General features: G+C 42.0%; 2 protein-coding genes across 2 annotated transcripts; one reads left to right on the forward strand and one right to left on the reverse strand.

Annotated features, from left to right (window-relative positions):
- Window positions 1–19,403: 19,403 nt before the first annotated feature.
- On the forward strand, window positions 19,404–20,435 carry LOC110739554 (leucine-rich repeat extensin-like protein 1). The gene has a single exon (XM_021920012.1). It carries the CDS (start codon window positions 19,404–19,406, stop codon window positions 20,433–20,435), a length of 1,032 nt encoding a protein of 343 aa, XP_021775704.1.
- Window positions 20,436–20,557: 122 nt separating this feature from the next.
- Window positions 20,558–22,971, reverse strand: LOC110739555 (leucine-rich repeat extensin-like protein 2). Its single transcript, XM_021920013.1, has 3 exons — window positions 22,037–22,971; window positions 20,753–20,877; window positions 20,558–20,658 (listed from the first exon to the last, which is right to left on the reverse strand). The coding sequence occupies exons 1-3, from the start codon at window positions 22,969–22,971 to the stop codon at window positions 20,558–20,560; spliced, it is 1,161 nt and encodes a 386-aa protein (XP_021775705.1).
- Window positions 22,972–26,294: the final 3,323 nt, after the last annotated feature.

Here is a 26,294-nt window from a genome sequence, read left to right on the forward strand (position 1 = left end):
GGAGTCTTATTCAACAAAGGTCTTAGCATGACATGGTTGATTATATAACAGGTTGTGTTCACGGCTTCTGCCCAGAAGTTCCTTGGAAGATCACTGGCTATTAACATGGTTCTAGCCATGTCTTCTAAAGTTCTGTTTTTTCTTTCAACAACTCCATTTTGTTGTGAAGTTCTAGGAGCTGAGAAGTTATGACTCAAGCCTTGTTCCCTGCATAAATCATCAAATTTATTATTTTCAAACTCAGTGCCATGATCGGATCTAAGATGTATCAGTTGATGACCTGTGGACTTTTGAATTCTCCTGGAAAATGCAACAAACTCGTCAAAAGTCTCATCTTTACTAGATAGAAAAATGACCCATGTAAATCTAGAATAATCATCAACGATAACTAAGACATATTTCTTTCCACTTCTACTTTGAATTTTCATTGGACCACACAAATCTATATGAATTAACTCTAAAGGTTTCGTGGAACTCACCATCTTCTTGGAATTAAAGGATGATCGAACCTGCTTCCCTTTCACACAAGCATCACAGATTTTATCACATAGGAACTTGATTGAAGGAAGTCCCTCTACCAAGTTCCTTGTTCTCAATTTATCAATTAGTGAAAAACTTGCATGACCAAAACGTTTATGCCAAAGCAGAGGAAGATCATCCTCAATGACACTAAGGCAGGTTAAATGGTTCTTTGGAACTGTATTGAGATCCACTATATAAGTGTTTCCTTTCCGAGTTCCTTCTAGTAGAACCTTCCCTGTGTCATTTTATAATGATGCTACATTTTTCTGAAGCAAAACTTACAGAGTTACCGTTGTCACAGAATTGTGAGATGCTTAATAAACTGTGTTTGAGACCCTCGACTAGAAATACATTATTGATTGCTTGGGAACTTGACCTTCCAACCTTGCCAATGGTAACGATGCTTCCTTTCTTGTTGTCTCCAAAGGTCACAATTCCTCCAGTATAGGCCTTCAGTGAGAGAAATCTTGATTCATCTCCTGTCATGTGCTTGGAACAACCACTATCGAGGTACCATTGGTTGTCCCCCCTCACTACGACCTGCAAAAGAAACTAAGGGTTAGTTTCAGGAACCCCATCTTTCATGGGTTCTTACGTTGACACAGAAGACTCAACTTTCTTTTGCCACACATAGTTCATGTTTTTAGCAGACTTGAGTTCCTTCCTTTTACATTCAGTATCTTTATGTCCTGACTTACCACAAAAGGAACAAACAGTCTCACTAGGAAGTTCCACATACTTTTTCTTTTTACCACTACTCTTCTTTTTGTGGTTGAAACCCAAACCCTCTGTTCTTCTGGTTTGAGCTTCAGACATCCACTTTGGAACTCCCATGTGGATTGGACTTTTGTTGTTTCTAGCTCTTTCTAAATCCTTTTCAAGTTCAAGGGATTCATTTTTATCTTTAGTAACCTGCAATTCTTTCTTCAAATTTTCAAGGTCATCATTGAAAGTTACTAAAGGCAATTGAAGAGCATTGTTAAAATCAATATTAGTGCATAACAATTTATATTGAGTCAATTCAACATTTAATAAAATATTTTCATTCTTGACTCTTTCTAGAGAATCTTTTAACATGGTGTTTTTATCAAGTAGATCAAAAAATCTTCCCTAAACATCGGTTCTTGAGCTGTTTAAATATTTCATATGATCCTTATAAATTTCTAGTGCTTTTTCATTTTGTCCGAGCTTAAGACACATTTCTTTGTATTCATCTAAAGTCTCTATAAGCAAAGAAATTAGTTTGTCTTTTGAAAGAGATTTCAAAAATTTTAGATCGAGATTTACCTCATCAGACTATTTGGCAGACTCACTGTGCTTAGCCATCAAGCAAAGGTTTGCCGTCTTTTCTTATGTGGATTCCTCTTCATCCTCAAAACTTGTGTCTGCCCACGCTGCTATCATAGCTTTCCTGTAATCAGATTTAGAGAAGTTAGGAGTATAGGTTTTTCCTTGTTCCTTCATCTTTCCCTTTCCTTTTTCTGACTCCCAAAGGGGACATTCTTTGATAAAATGATCAGTATTCCCACATTTATGGCATCCTCCTGTTTCCTTGGAATATTAATTCTTCTTGAAGTTCCTTTTCCTTTGGTCTCCAAACTTTTTGTTGCAGTACATCTTCTTTAACCTTCTGACCAGCATGGCAGCTTCTTCTTCTCCGGAATCAGAATCTTCTTCGCTTACTTGAGCAGCTTTTAGAGCAATTCCTCGGCTCTTTGAACTTTCTTGACTTTTGTTTGATAGGTGAAGCTCGTGAGTTATCAAGGAACCTGCAAGTTGTTCAAGGTTAAAAGTTGTGAAATCTTTTGATTCCTGCAAAGCTGCAACTTTTGATCGCCATCGTTCATCTTCAGGAAGGCTTCTCAGAATTTTTCGTACCTGCTCATCCATAGGAATAATTCTACCAAGAGAAACTAATTCGTTAGTAATGTTTTTAAATCTTGTAAACATATCTTGAATAGATTCTCTTGAACCCATTTCAAATCGTTCATATTTAGAAAGCAGTATATCAATTTTAGAACGTTTGACTTCATGAGTTCCTCCGTGGGTTATTTCAAGTAAATCCCATATTTCTTTTGCTATTTTACATCCCATAAAACGTGTATGCTCGTCTGGCCCTAAACCCCAAACAAGGAGTTTTTTGGCAGTGGCATTAATCTCTTTCTTCTCAAAATCGCTTCTATCGTATTCAGAGATAGGTTTAGGAATTACCTCATTTTCTGCATTTGTCTTTGTTACCCCATAATCTTCGACTTCGATAGCGCGCCATACTTGATAGTTCTCGGACTAAATAAATATCTCCATTCTTGTCTTCGAATAGGCGTAGTACTTCCCATTGAAGAGTGGAGGTCGTTGGGTTGAGTATTCTTCTGCTAATCTTTCATCTTTCGACATCGTTCCTCCAGGAACTTGACTCGATAGGGTTTCCTGCTATACGGAGTTCCTTGCTCTGATACCAATTGATAGAACAATGTCTACTACAAGAGTGGCGGTGAATTGTAGTCTTTAAAAATTTGCGGAATTAAACTGACTATTAAGAGAGAAGACACTCGAGATAGGCAATGAATTATTTCACTATGTAAAAACGGATCACAAAAGTAAATATTCTGCCTAGACCCAAGTTCCGTGAGGAACTCAAGTTTCTCAACTACGATCCTTGTGATTCGACTCTGAATCACTTGTACAATGTGATTGACTCATTCAAGCCTCACACTTATAACTCTCACAAACCCCAGTCCCAATTACAAAGTAATTACAGGATTTTCCTAATGCACTTAAGAGACTCAAGGATGGAAGGAACTCAGCTTTTAAAACACTTAGAAACTTTTACGCTCAGAAAACTCTAATTGTTTTTCCACACTTTAAAACAACAACATTGAATGCTTTTTATAGAGAGAATTGATAAGTCTTAACCATGTTTTCACTTCCCCTTCAATCCCACGTTCACCATAACTGGGAAGTTAAAGTGTACGTTGAAGAAGTGGAGAATCATGGCTTCACTAACTTTTCTCTCAAGTTCAACGTGACTCCTTAAAACAAGCCAACTGAATTTTACTGAGTCAAAATCAGTTAGGAAGATATTTATTTAAAAGATAAATATTTATTTTAAGGGAATAAAAGAGATATTAAAAAAAAGATAAAAACAATTAAATAATTATTTAATTTAAAAATAATAAACTTATCTTTTTAAATTAAAAAATTATTTATCTTTTATTTTATTTCCAAAATATCTTTTCAAACTGATTTTTACTCTTTCCTTATTTCAAGGATTTCAAAACTGTTTTAAATCTTACGTAAAATTCTTTTCCTGATTCAAAACGTTAAGTTCCTTCAGGAACTCCAGGTTCCTTCTGGAACTTCAAGTTTCTTATTCGTTCTTTCCAACACTTTAATTCTCAAGTGCTTATAGAAATATTCTAAGTATTGGAGCTTGTAAGTTTTTCTTGAAAGCTTGCATATCATGTCAAGACTTTCAAACTCTTTTGTTCCTACTCCAGAACATATAACTTGTACCTGAATCTTCTGTTCAACCAAGACTTAAACACACATCATTAGCCAGAGCTTGTTTTGTTAAGTCAATCGTCAAAATACTAAGGTAGTCAATCCAACAAAATCTAATAATAGGAAATAAATTTCGCGATCCGCATCAAAAACCTTGAGCTTTCCGTTTACTCTTACAAGGCATGCCATATGATGGGTTCTGTTTTGGGGTTTTCTGATGTCCTGCGGGAGAGCTACAATTCCGAGACTGGAACCGGACGCCTGTACCTGCAAAATAACGGAGACTCCTGAGAGCTCCGCCTCCAACGGTCAAGTTAGTACCTGATTAAGGAGTAATTAATACAGAAATTAAAGTAATAAGGTCTCTCTAGGTGAGAGTATTTAATGTAGGTAATCTGCTTTGCTAGCGAGATCAGCCGGTTATTAGTGTGTTCCGTAATGTTTCTCCTCCGTTCCGTTAATTATTCGGTCCCTTGATTAATGAGGATTAATCGAGTATTTATAGCCTTGGGAAGCGTGCAACTCTCTAGGTTTAAGGTAAACCTAGGGCCGATCGGGCTTCTAGACTGAAATGGGCCTTGATGGCCGGTTGTCCCATTTGGCATGGGTGGACACGTGGCGTGTCTTAAGTGGTCCGTGGAGGACGCGTGGCGGAACCTGGTTGGTCCACTTGTCAAACGGCGCTTGGTGGATAAAAATCCCCTAATCATTTGCCCCTCACAGGTGGCACGCGACTGGTCACGTGTCGCCTGTGACAGGTGTCGCACGGTGACAGGCGACGGCCCGTTACAGGTGTCACCTTGCAGACGGCCGGGAGACTCTCCCGCCCAAATTTGAATTCGGAAGCGACCCTTCGCCTTCTCATTTTGCCTATAAAAGGAAGTGCTGACTTCGGTCATTTTCACATTTGAGAATTTTTGCGAGAACATTCGGACCCCTGAACTTGATCTGACATTTTCGGACTTTTTCTGCCTACCGCCTGTTCTGACAAGCCGACTGACCCGAACTTTCAGGACTTCATCAACTGTCATCCGTTCAGGTAACTCAGTTCTCTTACTCTTAATTTTCTTTTTATTTTTTGAAATGGCACCATGGAAGCACACGACACGCCCTAAGTTAGTGATCAGCCGGTCACCGGGGACGGCTGAATCTAGGACTAGGAGTGCCGCCTGCCCTTTTCTGGACCCATCTTTGCCCTTTATACAAAGTCCGACTGAATCTGTGTCTATGCAGAACGTGATGGCCAGAACAAAAAAGACTGCTAGAATATCAAACTCAGACGGCTCCTCCCAAAGGGTACTCCTTAGCGAAACATCTGACCAGGCGCCAGATGTGGAACGAGGCGACTGTCAAGCTGACAGTTCTGAGAGAGGGACCAAGGTGTTCCCTTCTCATCTAACCGTGGACATGTCTAATTTACCTTCTGCTCCTTCTAAGGGAGAGGAGGCGGGCCCCTCTAGGAGAGGGGAGGAGTCGTCCTCTTCGGACTCGTCAGGGGACGAGTCCGATTCCAGCTTTTCTGACCATAGTTCTTCTGACCATAGTTCTTCTGACTCAGAAGAAAAACATAACCGCCTACAAGAGGCGAGAAGTTCCCATGCAGTGGAGAAGGGGGATAATTGGGCAGAGCCGTCCGCCTCTTACAGAGAGGAAAACACCCCCTACTACTGCAGGGTGCCCCGGGGCCGGATCGCAACCATGCGAGACAACGTGGCGAGCTTTATTGCTAACCACAAAATGGGCCCGGAGTATTTACTGTTTGTGCCGGATCCAGAAGATACTGTCGTCTGGCCGGCTGGTACCAGCTATGGTGACGGCTGTTTTGGCTGCTATGTGGCGGCCATCAAAGCTGGTCTGCGCTTCCCATTACATCCGGCTGTTCAGCGGATTTTAGATGGGTATGATCTGGGGTTATGGCAGTTAGCCCCCAACTCTTGGGTAAACGTACTCGGCTATGTGGCCGGGTGCGAACTGAACGGGGTGGAGCCAAGTTTTGAGGCTTTCGCCCACATGAACTATCTCAGCCGGACCCCTAAGTCGGGAGGTACCGGCTGGTATCAACTAACAAGCCACAGGGGTTACCTCATGACGAGAGGTAAGGCAAACAAATGGAAGGATTGGCGGAACACCTTCCTTATTATCGAGAGTTCAGACACGGAGCTGAACAAACGTTTTAACAAGTGGAACAGGGATCCGCCTCTTCTTGCAGGCGGCCGCAGCATGCCGCCTGTTCCCCCAAAGGCTAAAAGAGAGATCCTAGACAAAGGACTCTTCAAAGTAGAGACTAGGGTGAACTCTACTTCAGGGGTACGAGAGCAAGTACCCCTACACTGCGTCCCGAGCTTCAAGTGGCTCTATGATGAGTACTTCTTGGCCGCCTGTGGCCTCGGCAGTCGGTGCTCTAGAGGTAGCCGGCCTGACGAATACTCTGTTTTTTCACGCCTTGTTTACTTGGGATTTTTACTAACTTTGCTGTTTATTTCTTTCAGCCGACGCCATGAGTAAAATAACAGCATCTAAGACTGCGGCGGCCATGCTGCGGGTTTCGCTAATGAAGCAGTCGTACGCCGACTCCCCCAGCAAGGAGGCACCCTTGGTAAGCTTTGAAAACTCTTCCCCTTTAAGTTGTATTATGCATATACTAACTCTTTTTGTTTTCAGTCTGGCACTCCAAGGGCTTCTTCCTCGCAACAGCCGGACCCCAAGGCCCGGAGAACGACTGTTGCAAGCTCTCCTGGGTCTTCCAGGAAAACAGTGGCGGCTGAGAAGCAGCCGGCCACTTCTTCAAAAACCCAGGCGGGGCCGCCTAGATGTATGGACACTTGCTTGTAAAAACTCACTCTTGCTTCCTTCTTGATTAGGTCTAACTTGTTTTTCCTTCTGCTTAATGCAGCCGGCCCCCAGGGACTTGACTTGGTTGAGGTAGCCAAGTCAATGGTTAAAGTAGTTCCTCCCTCTGACAGGGAGGCGGTCAAGGGTGCCGGCACCCTTGACCTCGATGGAATTTCGGGGATCCTAGCTGAGGTATACCCTTTTGAAGTTTCAGGACGCCTGTTAACCCTTTTGATTGGAAACTGACGCCTGTTTTTCTTTGTACTTAGGCCCTGCTCCGAGTCAACAGCCTTCGCAAGCCGATTGATCGGAAAAACAAAGAGGTAAAGGCCGCAAAGGCTATGGCCGCCTCCAGCTGTGATAAAGCAATGTTTCAAATTGCCCAAAATGAAGTACTGACCATTGATCTTCTTTATTATCAGGCGCAGGCGACCGCCGCTGTTCGGGCTCAGCTAGAGGCGGCCCAAAAGAAGGTTGACGAGCTGGAGGGGACCGTCACCAAATTTAAAGCCGAGCTGAAACCCCTTCGCCAGAAAATGCACTCTTACGAAGCCATGGAGAAATCTTTGGCTAACGTAAAAGAACGCCTGGTGAACCAGGAGAAGAGTCTTACCCAAGAGCTCTCGGACAAGGCCGAGCAAGAAAAACAAGAGCTCGTCCGGGAGATGGTGGAAGACTCCGCCCAAATCCAACGCATGACCTGGGAACGACTGTTCCCCAGTGCCGACTTTGCCTCATGGGAAAGAACGTACCGCCAGTGTTCGGAAATATATAATCAACAGATCCTGGCGGCTGCTGAAGAAGAGGCGATGGACGTTGCGTTGGAGGAGGAAGAGCCGGTTGTGGCGCTTGTGCCACTTGGGGGAAAGGCATCAAAAGATGATGCAGCGAAGGCCGAGTCCAGCAAGAAGAGTGCTGACCAGGCGGCTGCTGCTGATACTGAACTGCCCCCTTCTTAAGCTTTAAGTATATTTTTTCTTTTCACGGCCTGCGTGCCGTTTGCTTTGTAATTACCCGGCCAGGGGGCCGGGGTTTTGAATATTCTGCTGGTCTTTTATGGCCGGCTCATTTTAATCAAATTTGTCTAAGTATTTGAAATTTGCTCACTAGACAGACTGTTGTGTATGGCCGAACGTTAAGACAGGTACAAATAGTAAGTATGCCGCCTATGCCCCTGGACGACTGGTTGTCTGTTTCCAGGATAGATGATCAGTCGGCCATTTAATCAATCGGTATTCGAACTCTTTATTCAATTTGACCAAGTAAATAGAATTACCAAGTAGCCAAGGAATTTAAGTAGGAAAACAAGCGGCGGGTACCGGTTGTTTCCCTTTATTGCCAATGTTGGCCTCTAATTTGTTATTTGTTAACCTAGCAAGAGTATTGGTTGAGAGCCTTTGTTTATTAAAAACAAGTGGACGACTCGTACCTTTTAGGCTCAGTACTAAGTTTGAGTGACTATTAAGTTAACATAGGAGTTACTTAGTCTTCGTCACAATCTTGATTGAGTAGTAAAGGTATCAGGCGGCGTAGGCCGGCTAGACCCCTTGATTTACCAATGTTTGTTGGCTATTTACTCAATAGGTTATCCAGTAGGAATAGGGGTTCGAGTGCCCTTGTTTGTATAAGACAGGCGGACGACTCAAACTTTTTAGGTTCCATACCAAATTTGAAGGAGTGACTATGAGTTAACTTTGGAGTTACTCAGTCGCCGTCACTTTTGTTTGAGAAGTAGAGGTACCAGGCGGCGTAGGCCGGCTAGACCCCTTGATTCGCCAATGTTTGTTGGCTATTAACTCAATAGGTACCCCCTGCATTTATCCCAAGTAATACAGGCGGTCATCTGACTCAGATGTCAACTGCTACCACTGGTTTGGTTAGTGATAGAGTTATCCTTGTCTCAAAAACGGCTACGTGGTTGCCCTTTGGGACAGTCGTATAGGTGCCGTGTAATTAGTTTATAGAACAATGTTCCACCCAAAAGGGAGCTGCTCTCTGCGACGAATTTCATCCGAATGGATGCCGCCGGACGCCTGCTATAATGTTGGGACAGGTCGGATTAGTTTTTAAAAGTTAGATCAGTTGACTAGGCGCCTGGTCTGATCATTCGGCCAGTGGCCTTGGTACGTTTTTGGTGAACGTATGTGCTAAGTAAAAGAAGGGTAGCCGCCTGTTAGTTACAGGATCGGCCAGGCCCTAAACTTTTTAGCTAAGTATTGTGAGTAAAATACTCGAGGGAGAGTAGCCGACTGTAATGGAACAGACGGCATGCCCCTGTAAAGATAAAGAGTGAAACTCAATGGAGAGTAGCCGACTGTGAAGGTACAGACGGCATGCCCCTCGTAATACAAAATTGAATAGTAAGTGCCAACTTTATTAAGTAGCTCTTTACTTTACATCATTCAAAAGAAATATTTCTTAAGGTTATCTACATTCCAAGTTCGAGGCAACGGTTGTCCGTCTGGTGTTTCCAGACGGTAGGTACCGTCCCTGACTTCCGCATAGATTCGGTAGGGTCCTTCCCAGTTGGGAGTTAGTTTGCCAGACTCGTTAGCCCTACCAACTGCTTCCATTTTTCTAAGTACAAAGTCCCCTACTTTGAGTGGACGCCTGTGCACTTTTTTGTTGTATGATCTAGTCATTCTCAGGCGGTAGATTTCATGGCGCAAAACAGCATTGCCCCTCTTTTCAGGAAGTGAGTCTAATGCCAGGCGCATAGCTTCCCAGTTTGCCTCTTCGTCATATAGCATTACTCGAAGAGTCGGCTCGTAGTGTTCTATTGGAAGAACAGCTTCTGCACCATAAGTTAGGAGGAATGGAGTTTCTCCAGTCGCCCCTTTTTCAGTCGTCCTAATGGCCCAAAGAACATGTGGTAGTTCATCTGCCCATAGGCCGCCTGCTCGTTCAATTTTTTTCTTGAGACCGTCTGAGATGATTTTATTAAAGGCTTCTACCTGGCCGTTTGCTTGTGGACGGCCGACAGATGCAAAGTAATGTCCAATTCCTTGGTCTCCCAACCAGCTTTTGAGAACAGGCGTCTCAAATTGGGGACCATTATCAAAAACCATAGACATGGGAACCCCGAACCGAGTGATGACGTTTTTCCAAATGAATGAAATTACATCTTTCGTCTTGATTCCCTTTACAGCCTCCGCCTCTACCCATTTAGTGAAGTAGTCAACGGCAACAAGTATATACCTTCTGCCGCCTGTAGCAGGCGTATATGGACCCAGAATGTCCATGCCCCACTTAGCAAACGGTAGTGGGCTGTGAATGGTAGTGAGGTCAGTAGCCGGACGGTGAATTAATTTGCCAAACCTTTGGCACTTGTCACATTTTTTCACCATCTCCATTGCATCTGCTTCCAAAGTAGGCCAAAAGTAGCCCTGCCGCCTTGCCCTTTGAGCAAGCATCCTACCACCTATATGGGAAGCACAGAAACCAGAGTGAAGATCATCTAGTATCTCTCGTCCCTTTTCAGGAGTAACACACTTTAAGAAGGGTTGAAGGTGCCCCCTCTTGTGCAGTTCCCCCTGTATCATTTCAAAACAGGAGGCTCGTTTTTTCAGTGATGCCGCCTGTTGAGGATCATCCGGCAGTGTACCGTTTGTCAGATATGCCCTGATTGAATCCATCCAGGTTGAGCTTCTGTCTAGAATTCCAATAGGATTTTCCTCGATGCTTCTCTTCTCCATTACTTCCCAAAACACAGTTCGAGGAGTATCGGAGGAGGCGGATGATGCTAATTTCGAGAGTGCATCTGCCTGGTTGTTTTCTGATCTCGGTACTTGGATCAGATGGAAATCCTCAAGGGAGCCGACTGCTTGTCGGACCGCCTGTAAATATTTGATCATGGCCGGATGTGTTGCTTCGTATTCGCCATTGTACTGACTCACTATCAGTTGTGAATCAGAACAGGCGTCTATTTTCCTTGCCCCGGCCGCCTTACACATGCGGATCCCGGCTAGTAAAGCTTCATATTCTGCCTCATTGTTTGAAGCCTGGAAACTGAAGCGTAGAGCATACTCGAACCTGTCGCCCTCTGGAGATTGACATACGACGCCTGCTCCACAACCGTTTGAAGTAGAGCTTCCGTCCACATATACCTTCCAGACTTGGTCTGGAACTTGAGAGTCAGGAGGACGAGTCATCTCTACAATAAAGTCAGCAAAGGCTTGCCCCTTCACTGCTTTTCTAGGCTCGAAAGTAACTTCGAGACTCTGCATTTCTATGGCCCATTTGATCATTCGTCCGGAGGACTCCATGGTGGTAAGGGGCCGTTTGATCGGTTGGTCGGTATACACGACGACTGCATGTGCCAGAAAGTAGGGCTTCAATTTTTTAACAGCCATGAAGAGTGCAAGACCAAATTTCTCCACTAGGGATACCTCAACTCGGCATTTTTCAGTACGTGACTGACAAAGTAGACCGGAAGTTGACAGCCGTCCCTTTCAGCAAGGAGCACCGCGCTTAACGCATGATCAGAGACGGCCAGGTACATGTAGAGATTTTCTTTGGGCAAAGGGCTGACCAGCCTCGGCAAGGAATGCAAGTGAACCTTTAATTTCTGGAAGGCGGCCTCAGCATCCGGCCCCCATTCAAACCTTGCCTTTTTCTTAATTGCCTGGAAAAAGTATAGGCATTTGTCGCCTGATCGGCTTAGAAATCTTCCCAAGGCCGCCAGACAACCTGTTAACTTCTGAACCTCTCGGACGGTACGAGGCGACTGCATGTCAATGACCGCCTGTACCTTCTCAGGGTTCGCCTCTATTCCTCTCTGGTTGATAAGGAATCCGAGAAATTTCCCAGACTCAACTCCAAATACACATTTCTTGGGATTGAGCATGACATGGTGCCGCCTGAGTGTGGCGAAAGTTTCTCGGAGGTCCGTCAGATGATCTTTCTGAAGTTTAGTCTTAACAATCATATCATCAATGTATGCCTCGACGTTTCTCCCAATCTGATCAAAGAACACTGTGTTTATCATTCGTTGGAATGTAGCCGGGGCATTCTTAAGACCAAACGGCATGACCGTATAACAGTATAATCCCTGATCAGTGACGAAGGCCGTCTTCTCCTGATCTTTCTTCCACAAAGGAATTTGATGAAAACCAGAATAGGCGTCCATAAAAACTCATCAAGGCATGGCCGGCTGTTGAGTCGACCAGGTTATCAATTTTGGGCAGAGGGTAACTGTCTTTGGGGCACGCCTTGTTCAAGTCTGTGTAGTCTACACACATTCGCCAGGTGCCATTCGGCTTTTTAACAAGTACCACATTTGCAACCCAATCTGGGAAGTAACATTGCCGAATGAACCCTGCATCAAGTAATTTTTTGACTTCGGCGGCGGCCGCCTGACCTCTTTCTTCACCATGGTTCCGCTTCTTTTGCCGTACCGGCTTCTTTTTCGGATCCACAGCGAGTTTGTGTATTGCCAGATCAGGACTAATGCCTGGCATTTCATGGACTTCAAATGCAAAGATGTCCTTGTATTCTTTCAACAGGTTGTGAAAGTCATCACCAAGGTTTCTCAGAGCAGTCGTCCCAACTTTGACTGTTCGGTCAGGGCGGGAGTCGTCTAATATCAGGTCCGTATGCTCACCAGCCGGCTGAGGGCGGAACTCATCCGGCCGGTCCTCTGCCAATGATTGCTATTTTCTTGCCTTTCTGGCGGACTCTGTCTGGGACGCCTTTCTTTTTCTGTCGCCTGTTTCTTGAACAGGCGCACTTTCCTTGACATTGTCAAGGTCTGTTTTTCTCCACTTGACCCAGTGGCCTTAGCAGTGGGTTTGACATCCGAGAGATAGCACTCTCGGGCCATCCTCTGATCTCCCCTTAGGGAGCCGACTGTTCCATTGTCCCTTTCAAACTTAAGCAGCATAAGTGACGGGATTATAACAGCCTTGGCACTATTCAGGGTTGGGCGACCCAGAATCATGTTGTAGGCAGAGAGTTCCTCTACAACTAGGAATCGGACTACCATGTGTCGTCCTTCCCCTTTTTCGCCCAGGCGGACGGGTAGATCAACTCGTCCCAGTGGGTGGACGACTCCTCCTCCAAACCCTATTAAAGGGTGGGAGGCCGGATGTATGCAGTCCGTCTGATATTTCAGTTTTGACAGACATTTGCTGCTGATGAGATCTGAAGAGCTCCCAGTATCTATGAGGATTCGACCAACTCTCTGGTTGGCCACTTTACATTCAATAACGAGAGGGTCGTCATGCGGCCCCCTTATTCCTCCTAGATCCTCTTCAGTGATGACAATCTCAGGAAATGTATATTTGGACGGTCGTTCTTGGTGAACGGAATTTACACCTAACCGCCTTATATTATCTTTGTTGCCCCTAATAGTGGGGCCGCCTCCTGAGAAGCCGCCTGCAATGGTGTAGACGACTGCATCATCTGTATCGGAACTGTCGGCCTGTTGATTCTTTTTGGCCGACTGCTTTTTTGAGGAAGTATTCCCCGTAGATTTCTTGACATAAGTGTCAAGATCACCTTGATCAGCCAAGCGGTCTACCAATGTCATCATGATAAGCACAGATTTTGTCTTGGTTCCGGTTGCTCGCAGAACCCTTCATGGGAGCGGTTTCTCAATTGAGAGCCGTCCCTTTATTTCTTTTAGGATAAACTGGTTATCCTTGTTAAACACATACTTTGGGGAGTATGGTTTGAATTCCTTTTTCTTCTTGGCCGGCTGTTTAGAGGAATCAGCCGCCCAGACCCCTTTTCTTTTTTCATCTTTGTTGGACGACTGTTTCTGTCGTCCTTCTCTATTGTCGAACCTCTTCCCGTCCGACTGTTTCATTGTACACAGATCAGTCGCCTGTATATAGGCTTCTGCTTCAATCAAGGCCTCTTGAAGAGTCGCCACCCTTTTTCGAACTAAATCAAATTTGAAGGTAGACCCGTCTTTGAGACCTCTAAAAAAGTCAGTATAAGCTACCTCATCCGGTAACCCTTGAATCTGTATTCTCATCAGGTTGAACCGCCTGATGTAGGAACGAAGCCCCTCCTTTTCACCCTGCTGAATTGTTCCCAAATCAAGGGTCGTTTTCTTCGCAGGGATGTTCATTGCAAAGTTGGAGGCAAATAAGTAAGCAAGCGTCCTGAAACTGTTTACACAACCAGTCGGCAGGTTGCCGAACCATTGCTGTGCAATTCCCTTGAGAGTTGCTGGGAAACACTTGCACCAAGTGGGATCATCCAACCCTTGAAGGTACATCAGGTTGGTGAATGCCATCAGATGGTCTTCCGGGTTAGTAGTGCCATCATAGGCGCCTACTAAAACATTTTTTACTTTGGCCGGCTGAGCGGCTTCAGTAATTTCCTTGGAGAAGGCCGACGGCTGTTCACCAAGTCTAAGCAGCCGTAGCTGCCAGTCCATAGGTTGGACGTTTTTTGCTGCAGGTCCACCAAATGGAGGTGGCTGCATAAAATATTGTTGTTGCGGCACAAATGGCAAATTTGGTACCGCCTGCGCACTATGAAAGCCAGACTGACGGGAGGTGCCGCCTGACTGACTCTCATGGTACGACTGAGTTGGCCTCATCGAGGCATTTCGCAAACTGTCCTGAAAATTTGAAGTAGAAGCCGACTCTGATAATCGGTCACTCTTCTTCTGCTCTAGCAGGTGCCGAGCATCTGTGAACGTTTGCTTTGACCCGTCCGCCTGAATATGACGAACCGGTTTCCTATTTCCCGTAGGATAACGGAGTTTTGTGAAATCAAGAGCAGACGGCTCCCGCTTCTTAGATTTAGGATGGGGAGTCGCCTCTCGCCCTTGAACTGGCTTCCTCTTCAGTGAAGTGGAAGGTTTTTTGGCCGCCTGCTCTTTGACTGAAGCAGGCGGTTTTTTGTTGATCAACTCTTGGATCTCTCCCTTGAATCCCCTCATGAAGGTCATGAGTTCGTTCCTTGTGATGGGAGCAGACCCATCAGTCGGCTGTTGCCGAGCAAGCGGTGCGCCTGCTGGCTCGCTTCCTGTTTGAAGATACTCCCGTTCCCTTATTTCAGTATGACGGGTACGGCGGGCCCTTAGGGTCCCGTCTGGAGCTGTATGAGTTTCAACTTCAAATTCACTTTCGGTATCATGGTCCGACTGAACTTGAGGGTCGTCTAGGGGACGCCTCTCTTCTGGGGTCGGTACAGACTTGGATGCCATCTCTGAAGTACTCTCCCCACAGACGGCGCCAAATGTTTTGGGGTTTTCTGATGTCCTGCGGGAGAGCTACAATTCCGAGACTGGAACCGGACGCCTGTACCTGCAAAATAACGGAGACTCCTGAGAGCTCCGCCTCCAACGGTCAAGTTAGTACCTGATTAAGGAGTAATTAATACAGAAATTAAAGTAATAAGGTCTCTCTAGGTGAGAGTATTTAATGTAGGTAATCTGCTTTGCTAGCGAGATCAGCCGGTTATTAGTGTGTTCCGTAATGTTTCTCCTCCGTTCCGTTAATTATTCGGTCCCTTGATTAATGAGGATTAATCGAGTATTTATAGCCTTGGGAAGCGTGCAACTCTCTAGGTTTAAGGTAAACCTAGGGCCGATCGGGCTTCTAGACTGAAATGGGCCTTGATGGCCGGTTGTCCCATTTGGCATGGGTGGACACGTGGCGTGTCTTAAGTGGTCCGTGGAGGACGCGTGGCGGAACCTGGTTGGTCCACTTGTCAAACGGCGCTTGGTGGATAAAAATCCCCTAATCAGGTTCTCCGCTCTTTCCAACAAGAACAGCATAATTATATTTTGAGTTCACCATTTTGACCATGATTTTAAGGCGCTCAAGTCTAACTTTATCTCTCTGTATAAAAAGGGGCATTCATACAAAATACAGCCATAACATAATTCTCATGTAAAAATATATAATATACCGTTAACTTGATTCTGCTCCATTCCGAGCGATTGGATGCTTCAATATACTTAATCATATACACGGGACTTTCAATCCTACATAATAATAAAACAATATATATGTGCTATATGAATAGTTATTTATGAGATTAAATGCATATATATTATTTACCTGTGCTCTTGCTTATTGGTTATTGGAATTTCCAAGTCAAAGTTCATCACGGTATCAAAAAATCGACCTACCCTTGGATCTTCAGCATAAATGAGATAAGCTTTTTTTTTTTTAACTATCTAAACAAAAATATGTTTTGTAAGTTCATACGATGATTGAGAAGACATTAGAAAAAAAAGACTTTGATGAAAAAGTGTGGGAAGAAAACCTACAATTTCGTTAGACAGCTGAATTTGAACATCAGTGGTATGTGATGAGTCCAATAAAAAATATAGTTTTTCCACTATGTCAATAACAACTAAAAACCAATGACCATTGATGTAATCAGATATTGGAATGTAAACCGATAATTAGACACATGTATCTAAAATGTAAAATCTATATATATATATATATATATATATATATATATATATATAAAAAAAAAAGCACTGTAACATTAATTTTTTCTGTAGTACCTGTTGAATAGCAGATGTGTCATTGGGAATATATTTCTCACAAACTTCTCTTATAGTATGCACTTCATTTGGACACATCTTTACTTGATTCATAATATTCACCTTTGTAACAAGACTCTATACAATAATAGGTTGCAATAATTTTAAATTAAAATAAATGAATGTAACGTTGATGAGTTAAGGGGAGAAAATAAATGAAGGAAATCTCATAATAGATAGAGTAACTTGAAACATCGCGGGTAAGTATAATTTATTAAATTCTTGCGTGGACCTGGTCCACAATAATATTATTGTGGACCTGAGATTTATATAAACGCAGAACTAACGTTATTTGGAACATAATGACCGTAATTTTAACATAGTATCCTTATTTTTTAATATAGTAACCTTTATTAAAACTTGTGTGAGCTTGAATGTTATTTTCGTTTACATTTCAAAAAATTAACCTCTTATAGCTTTTATAATGTCACAATCGCTTTTATTTCAACATAAAACCTTTATTTTAATGTAGTGACTTTTTTTTTATTATTAATAAAACAATCATAATATCTCTAATGTTAGTGGTTCACAATAAATTTGTGTGAACCAGGTCCATTTAAAAATTATTATTATTTTTGGCATCAAGTGCATCCAAATACTTCCTCCGTTCTTTTTTTTATTGCATCATAGGGGTTTTGGAGGCAAAATTTGGTAGTGGGAAAAGTAAGAGAGAGAAACGTAAAAAATACAAAATTGTCCATGTAATGTTGAGATAAAATAAAAAGTAAGTGTGAAAAAGTAAGGGTATGTTGGGTATCTGCAGTGTGAACATAGATATTTTTTGTCCTAAAATAGAAATGTTGCAATATTTGTGAAACTTCCCTAAAAGACAAGTGATGCGATATTAAAAGAACGGAGGAAGTAATAAAGATTGTGCATATACAAGTCAATTATCTGTCAATCCACATATATACAAATATAAATAAATGTATTAACATTATGGAAATTCATGACAAATGAAGTACAACTTTATTTTATATTAGTAGAAATACTAATTATATTATTTGCAACAATACTTTTCAAAATAGATAAACATACTTGATCAGTAATGAATCCATCAATAAAACTTCGTCCACGGATAAATGAATTGCAAGTTCCATATTCGAGTAGACAGTCACTGACGGCCTTTTCCTCCAAGAATATAGTAGATTACAAAATTCGGCTTCTTCTGAAGTCAAATAAGATAAGTAACTTTTGTACTTTTCTGTTACTTTTATATCCTACACGAAGATTAATGTATTAGTAATGACTATTCAAAAGCTACACTAAATTTTTACCCATTATACTATCCAACTTTAACAGTTTTGCAATAGCTACAATAATTTTGTAGATACTATATTAAAATCATTCTTTATCATTGATTTTATTGACAACCAACCAATCACAACCATGCATTTTATTGACCATCTTAATTCTATTAAAAATTTGATTAAAATCATTCTCAAAATTAGATTACAAACATCAATTAAATTATAGTCTAACATCAATTTCTTGTAAACACATGCCAAACCCATTGTTTTTTACACGGAGTACTTTACAAGTGGAGAGAATTGTGAGGGAATATATTGAAAATCAGTTCTCTTTCAATTTAGATATTCACATTCCATAAGTTTTATTGAATATAAGACTTAGGTAGTCTAACTTCGCTAAAAAAAAAAAAAAAAAATTGGCTCCTTTACCGATCAAAGGAATTGATTGAAGATGAAGACACATAGATGCAATAAAAAATTAAAAAAAACATGAATGATCGAAGGTGAATAACACTGATCAATTCTACTATCATTCTGTGATGATATATCGTCAGTTTTGAAATTTTATTTTAACTGTCAAAAAATGGATCAAAAAACTGTCAAACAAATAAAGGGTATTGAATCATTATATGATTCTTATGAACAACAAAATATTCCTTCTAAATTAATTAACACAAGATACGAAGTATACATGACATATTGAATCATGAAATTTGAAAACTATGAAAACAATGTAGAATTTGATAAACGAACCATCTCTATTGTGTCAATTCCATGTCTCGTTGAATTTGTTGATATTTGCTGATGAATTTGTAATGTATGTGCTATCTTAGCATTTTCATAGTCATCACCCTACATAGATTATTGTGAGAATGATAAATCAGTTACTAATAAACATGTATGTGTGATGAAAAATGTGATCCATGATCAAATTTAATCTCACCCTATCTTCCGCTTCCATGAGGTTCGAACGCTTGCATAATACTAATTTGGTCATCGGTAGGGGTGAAAGTAATTTGGATAAAAACCGAAAACCGATCCAAACCGAACCGAAATAGCAATTCGGATCGGTTTTTTTCGGTTTTTCGGTTTGGATCGGTTTCAAAAAATCAAAACCGAAATATTTCGGTTTGGATTCGGTTTTGGGCTTCCAAAAACCGAAAACCGAAAATCCAAACCGAAATTTATGAAGCCCAAATATCCCAGCCCATTTCTCCTACCCTACATATATATACTAAAGCCCTAAAATACTCCTCTCTTATCCCAGTCTTTTTTTCCCCTCTTCTAGGGGTGAAAGTTCGGTATTCGGTTTGGATTATACCCCAAACCGAATCCAAACCGAATTATTTCGGTTTCTGATTCTTGGAACCGAATCCAAACCGAATTTGGATTCAATCCAATCCAATCCAAACCGAAATAATTCGGTTTTGAAAAATGGATCCAATCCAAACCGAATTTTTTTGGGCTGTTGATTTGGGCCTTAAAATTGGGCTTTTAATCGGAAGTTTGTTTTGGCCCTTTTGTAGGCCTAAATTGGTGAATTACAATGGTTGGTCTTTAAGCCAAAAATTTGCCAAATTAAGGGAAAATCATAATAAAAAAATTTGTCCAGCCACTAGAATAAAATTACAAACACGATAAAAGTCTTAAAATGGAATAACAGTCTACAATGAGTCTACATGCAGCTAAAACCATAATAACATCAACTAAAATCAATATGGTAGATTGACAGCAGCTAGAATCAACATGGCAGGCAGCAACTTCTTCATTTCTTCAACATGGGTAATTCCCCGGTTTCGGTTTTGGTCATGGCTAACAATGAGCTAGGAGGGTGCATTCCCTCTAGCATTGGTGACATGGGGTACACCTTAAATGAGATTATAATGTCCAACGATAATCTCTCAGGATGTTTACCCGAAGAAATCGGTAACCTCAAACACGTAACGGTATTCGATGTGAGCTACAACAATTTATCTGGGTCACTGCCACTAACCATTAATGGAATGGCTAGTGTGGAACAATTAGATGTGGGTTACAATCAATTTACTGGTGTTATCCCAGAAGCTATTTGCTTGCTTCCAAACCTCCAAAACTTCACATACTCCCACAATTACTTCACTGGCGATGCACCCTCGTGTTCCGTCTCGGCCGGGGCCGGTAAGGTTATCGATGGATCTCAAAATTGTATCATTGGTGAGGCGAATCAAAGGTCCGCTGAGGAGTGTGCCTCACCATTGGCTACACCCGTTGATTGTTACTCATTTGGTTGTATTAAGAAGCCTGTGTATACGCCTTCGCCATCATATACTCCTACCTATTCACCACCACCTTACACTCCAACTTACTCACCATCGCCGTCTTACACTCCAACTTACTCACCATCGCCGTCATACACACCACCTCCAACTTCTTTCGGTGGAGCATCGTCAGGGTCATACTCACCGTCTCCGTCGTACACACCATCACCAGGGTACAACACACCGTCAACTCCAAGCTATAATACTCCTTCCCCATCATACCAACCACCAACACCACCAACCTACACTCCTTCACCAGATTACTACTACTCCTCACCTCCACCACCGTCAACACCGTCTTACAACACTCCCAATTATCCACCTTCATCATTACCCCCACCACCACCACCCGCCTCAGGGTACACTCCTTCCCCTGCATACTCAACACCCCCTCCAGTAGGATACAATAGTCCATCGTATTCACCATCGCCATCAAACACACCACCATTAACCCCTACATATTCACCATCGCCGTCTTACAGTCCCCCATCCACGACCCCTTCATATATCTAACAATAAAAAAAATAAACATGTTACATAATATATATAAATAAATCAAAGGAAATCAATATAATCAAACAAACAAAACATCAATGTCGCCAATTTAAACATTATAGCATATCAATGTCATCATATTAGCCAATTTCGAACAGATCGAACAACAAATTAACGAATTCAAACAGAACAGAACTATTGAATGAAAACTTGAAAAGAGAAGTGGGAAATGAGTACACATCTAAGAAGAAGAAAAGCAGGAAAAGATAAGTGAAATTAACAGAACGAAAGTGAAATTAATAAGAAGAAGAGAAGCAAAAAAGGAGAATTCTTACCCTTGAGTGACTGAGTGAGAGGAGATAGTGAGGGAACGCGAACACGAGCGGCGCCGCGGCGGTGAACTGGTGGTAATTTTAGGGAGCACAAAACCACGAACACAAGCGGCGGTGAGAAACGAGATCTGCGGGAGCACGAAGCCACGAACACAAGCGAACTGATGGTGATAGACGTTGACCGGATATGTGGTGAGCGGACTGAGGAAGGTGGTGGTCGGAGCTACTGAGGTGGTGAGGGAGAAAATGGGGAAATTTTGGAGGATTAGGGTTTGGTGAGGAATGTGCCGCAGAAGAGGGTAGGGGTGAAAGTAATTTGGATAAAAACCGAAAACCGATCCAAACCGAACCGAAATAGCAATTCGGATCGGTTTTTTTTCGGTTTTCGGTTTGGATCGGTTTCAAAAAATCAAAACCGAAATATTTCGGTTTGGATTCGGTTTTGGGCTTCCAAAAACCGAAAACCGAAAATCCAAACCGAAATTTATGAAGCCCAAATATCCCAGCCCATTTCTCCTACCCTACATATATATACTAAAGCCCTAAAATACTCCTCTCTTATCCCAGTCTTTTTTTCCCCTCTTCTGCGGCACATTCCTCACCAAACCCTAATCCTCCAAAATTTCCCCATTTTCTCCCTCACCACCTCAGTAGCTCCGACCACCACCTTCCTCAGTCCGCTCACCACATATCCGGTCAACGTCTATCACCATCAGTTCGCTTGTGTTCGTGGCTTCGTGCTCCCGCAGATCTCGTTTCTCACCGCCGCTTGTGTTCGTGGTTTTGTGCTCCCTAAAATTACCACCAGTTCACCGCCGCGGCGCCGCTCGTGTTCGCGTTCCCTCACTATCTCCTCTCACTCAGTCACTCAAGGGTAAGAATTCTCCTTTTTTGCTTCTCTTCTTCTTATTAATTTCACTTTCGTTCTGTTAATTTCACTTATCTTTTCCTGCTTTTCTTCTTCTTAGATGTGTACTCATTTCCCACTTCTCTTTTCAAGTTTTCATTCAATAGTTCTGTTCTGTTTGAATTCGTTAATTTGTTGTTCGATCTGTTCGAAATTGGCTAATATGATGACATTGATATGCTATAATGTTTAAATTGGCGACATTGATGTTTTGTTTGTTTGATTATATTGATTTCCTTTGATTTATTTATATATATTATGTAACATGTTTATTTTTTTTATTGTTAGATATATGAAGGGTCGTGGATGGGGGACTGTAAGACGGCGATGGTGAATATGTAGGGGTTAATGGTGGTGTGTTTGATGGCGATGGTGAATACGATGGACTATTGTATCCTACTGGAGGGGGTGTTGAGTATGCAGGGGAAGGAGTGTACCCTGAGGCGGGTGGTGGTGGTGGGGGTAATGATGAAGGTGGATAATTGGGAGTGTTGTAAGACGGTGTTGACGGTGGTGGAGGTGAGGAGTAGTAGTAATCTGGTGAAGGAGTGTAGGTTGGTGGTGTTGGTGGTTGGTATGATGGGGAAGGAGTATTATAGCTTGGAGTTGACGGTGTGTTGTACCCTGGTGATGGTGTGTACGACGGAGACGGTGAGTATGACCCTGACGATGCTCCACCGAAAGAAGTTGGAGGTGGTGTGTATGACGGCGATGGTGAGTAAGTTGGAGTGTAAGACGGCGATGGTGAGTAAGTTGGAGTGTAAGGTGGTGGTGAATAGGTAGGAGTATATGATGGCGAAGGCGTATACACAGGCTTCTTAATACAACCAAATGAGTAACAATCAACGGGTGTAGCCAATGGTGAGGCACACTCCTCAGCGGACCTTTGATTCGCCTCACCAATGATACAATTTTGAGATCCATCGATAACCTTACCGGCCCCGGCCGAGACGGAACACGAGGGTGCATCGCCAGTGAAGTAATTGTGGGAGTATGTGAAGTTTTGGAGGTTTGGAAGCAAGCAAATAGCTTCTGGGATAACACCAGTAAATTGATTGTAACCCACATCTAATTGTTCCACACTAGCCATTCCATTAATGGTTAGTGGCAGTGACCCAGATAAATTGTTGTAGCTCACATCGAATACCGTTACGTGTTTGAGGTTACCGATTTCTTCGGGTAAACATCCTGAGAGATTATCGTTGGACATTATAATCTCATTTAAGGTGTACCCCATGTCACCAATGCTAGAGGGAATGCACCCTCCTAGCTCATTGTTAGCCATGACCAAAACCGAAACCGGGGAATTACCCATGTTGAAGAAATGAAGAAGTTGCTGCCTGCCATGTTGATTCTAGCTGCTGTCAATCTACCATATTGATTTTAGTTGATGTTATTATGGTTTTAGCTGCATGTAGACTCATTGTAGACTGTTATTCCATTTTAAGACTTTTATCGTGTTTGTAATTTTATTCTAGTGGCTGGACAAATTTTTTTATTATGATTTTCCCTTAATTTGGCAAATTTTTGGCTTAAAGACCAACCATTGTAATTCACCAATTTAGGCCTACAAAAGGGCCAAAACAAACTTCCGATTAAAAGCCCAATTTTAAGGCCCAAATCAACAGCCCAAAAAAATTCGGTTTGGATTGGATCCATTTTTCAAAACCGAATTATTTCGGTTTGGATTGGATTGGATTGAATCCAAATTCGGTTTGGATTCGGTTCCAAGAATCAGAAACCGAAATAATTCGGTTTGGATTCGGTTTGGGGTATAATCCAAACCGAATACCGAACTTTCACCCCTAGTCATCGGTCACAAACTATCAGCATTTTTGTGCAAAGTATTTGTTGTTCGAGTGTTTTTTTTTTCTTTTTTTTTATGGCGATCCAACTTTTTGCACATGTTTCATATTATGAGTTGTATTGTTTACCCCAATCGCTCCTAACTCACCCGGTGGTGTCATAGAAGCATGATTCATTGTAATGCAACCTCCGATACTGCTCTACAAATTTATCAAATGTTGAAATTAATGATGAAACTATCTCTTCTAACTTTTCTATACGCTCATACCAATCACATTGATTGCTTGAATCTTTTTCTGAATTCTCCGCCATAAATTGTTTCGAGAAAACTCTTTCAACAGAGGTAACTACTGAAATTAGAAATTTAAATGCAGCTAAATTATGGGGCACATAAATATATTTTTTAGGGAGTTTTGTAACTAATTAGGTTTCTTTTGATTCATTCATAAAAAAAATTTGTTTCAAATAAAATTCACAGACGAATTATTTTTTTTTTAAGATACAAATTTATTTTATAAAATAATATTTTTTTATTTTTAATATAATTTTTTTATAAAATAATTTTTAAGGAAGATTAGTAATTAATTAGTTTTTAATTTCGTGGTTATTTGTAATCCGTGTACTTGCCTCCTATTGGTTAATAAAAAAATGTTTCATGCTTTCTCATTGGTTCATAATGCTGGGCATGGATTGCCCAACCTTGCATTATTATGTTTTTTTTTTGAAGCAACCAACCTTGCATTTCTTTGTAAAAGCAAAATTAGAAAACGTACATTATTTTTGCACATGTGTGCTTCAAACAATTCCAATCATTGCATAATTATTTTATCCATTTGCATTAAAATCCGTGAAAATTACAAACCAGACATTTAAATTTGGGATGGATGGGTCATTAATTATTCAGGAATTAAACATTACATAGAGTAATTGTTACAAGTATGTCAAAAATTCAGATTTAAAATTGATTGTTAATATTGTAAAGCCCGTATGTAATGTATAGGTTACGGACCGGCCAATATATACGGCCATAATCCTAATCTCTTAGGTTGTATATATACTCTTGTGCATATTCTAATACAAAGTAACAACTCTATTCTTTCTATTCTCTATATTATCTTTATTATTGACATGGTATCGGAGCCACGACAATTCTAAACCATAAATACTCTAACTTTTTTTTCCTCTTCTTCTCTATTCTCTAATCTCTGCTTCCTTAACAATGGTGGACGACGACAAAATCGATCTTTCATCTCCTTTCTATCTTGGTTCCGGTGATCAACCCGGTAACTTGAATACTCATGTAATCTTGAAGGGTGATAATTATCTATCTTGGTCTAGGGCTATTTCTTTGTCTTTGAAATCGAGGCGCAAGTTTGGGTTTGTTGATGGAACCATCTCCAAACCGACTGAACAACTGCGGCTGCTCGATTGGGATACTGTAAACTCTATGTTGGTTTCTTGGATTTTGAGGACGATCGAGCCGAAGATTGCTGCTTCAATTCTCTATTTCGATGAAGCCAAGCGATTGTGGGAGTATCTTGAGAAACGGTATTGTGAGGCTAGCGGTCTTCGATTGCAACAATTGAGGGCTTCCATCACCAATTGCAAGCAACTCCCCACCATGATTGTCGAGGAGTATTATACTCAATTGATGAGTTTTTTCGATGATCTTGTGGGCCTCAAACCACCTCATGGATGTGAGTGTGGTGTGTGTTCCTGTGATATCGCAGCGAAGTATGCGAAGGACAGGGATGAGGAAATCTTGCATCAATTCCTGGTTGGTATTGATGATGGCAAATATGCCATGGTTCGAATGAACCTCCTGTCCCAGCAACCTCCGGCGACCCTAGACCGTGCTTATCAGGCTCTCCTCCAAGAGGAGCGCTCTCGGAGTATAGCTCAAGCCAAGACTCTTGTGGCTAAGGAGGATGCCCATGTCTTTGCTCTTCCTCCTTCCAATCAACGCGAGTTTCAATCTTCTCGGGTTGATAAAACGAAGCTGTTTTGTTCTCACTGTAAACGCTCGAGGCATGACACTACGGGATGTTTTATACTACATGGCTACCCTTCGTGGTGGCTTAAGAAATACGGCAAGAAAGGAGGTGATGCATCCTCTAGCTCTAGGCCTTCTACGGTCGTTGCTACTGCTTCCTCTATAGGAGGTGCTTCTTCTGCTTCGCCTTCTCCTACTGTTGCCCCTACTAATTCCAGCAGACCCCAGGCAAGGGCTCATGCCGTGAGCAGCCCTGCTAGTGGTGCTACTATGCCCCCTCATGATACTCTTGCGGCTTTATCCGAGCTTCAACCGGAACATGTCCGAATGCTATTAAATATGGTTAATAAACAACAATAAGATAAGATGACTGGGGAGCCTATTTCTTTGTCTTGGATAGTGGATACCGGAGCCTCTCATCACGTCATTGGTGACAACTCTTGTTTGATGGACATACATTCTATTTCTCCTTGCCCCATGGGACTCCCAGATGGTGCCCATGCTATGGCTTTGGAGGAGGGGCGAGTATATTTGGCGGATGGACTAATTCTTGAGAATGTTTTGGTTGTCCCCAAATTAAATTGCAATTTAATATCGGTGTCTAAAATGATTGATGATTCACATTGTTTGGTCCAATTCACTGACTCTTTGTGTGCTATACAGGACCAACTCTCGGGGAACCTGATTGGAGCCGGTGAACGGATAGATGGGCTATACTACTTCCGGCGTATTCCTAAAGTATGTGCGGTGGCAGACCTAGTATCTACATTTGAGTTGTGGCATCGTCGTTTGGGACATCCGTCGAAAAATATTGTCAAGTTAGTGCCTGCTGTTAGTGG

Source organism: Chenopodium quinoa, unplaced genomic scaffold (assembly GCF_001683475.1).
Source record: "Chenopodium quinoa cultivar QQ74 unplaced genomic scaffold, ASM168347v1, whole genome shotgun sequence".
Lineage (NCBI taxonomy): Eukaryota > Viridiplantae > Streptophyta > Magnoliopsida > Caryophyllales > Amaranthaceae > Chenopodium > Chenopodium quinoa.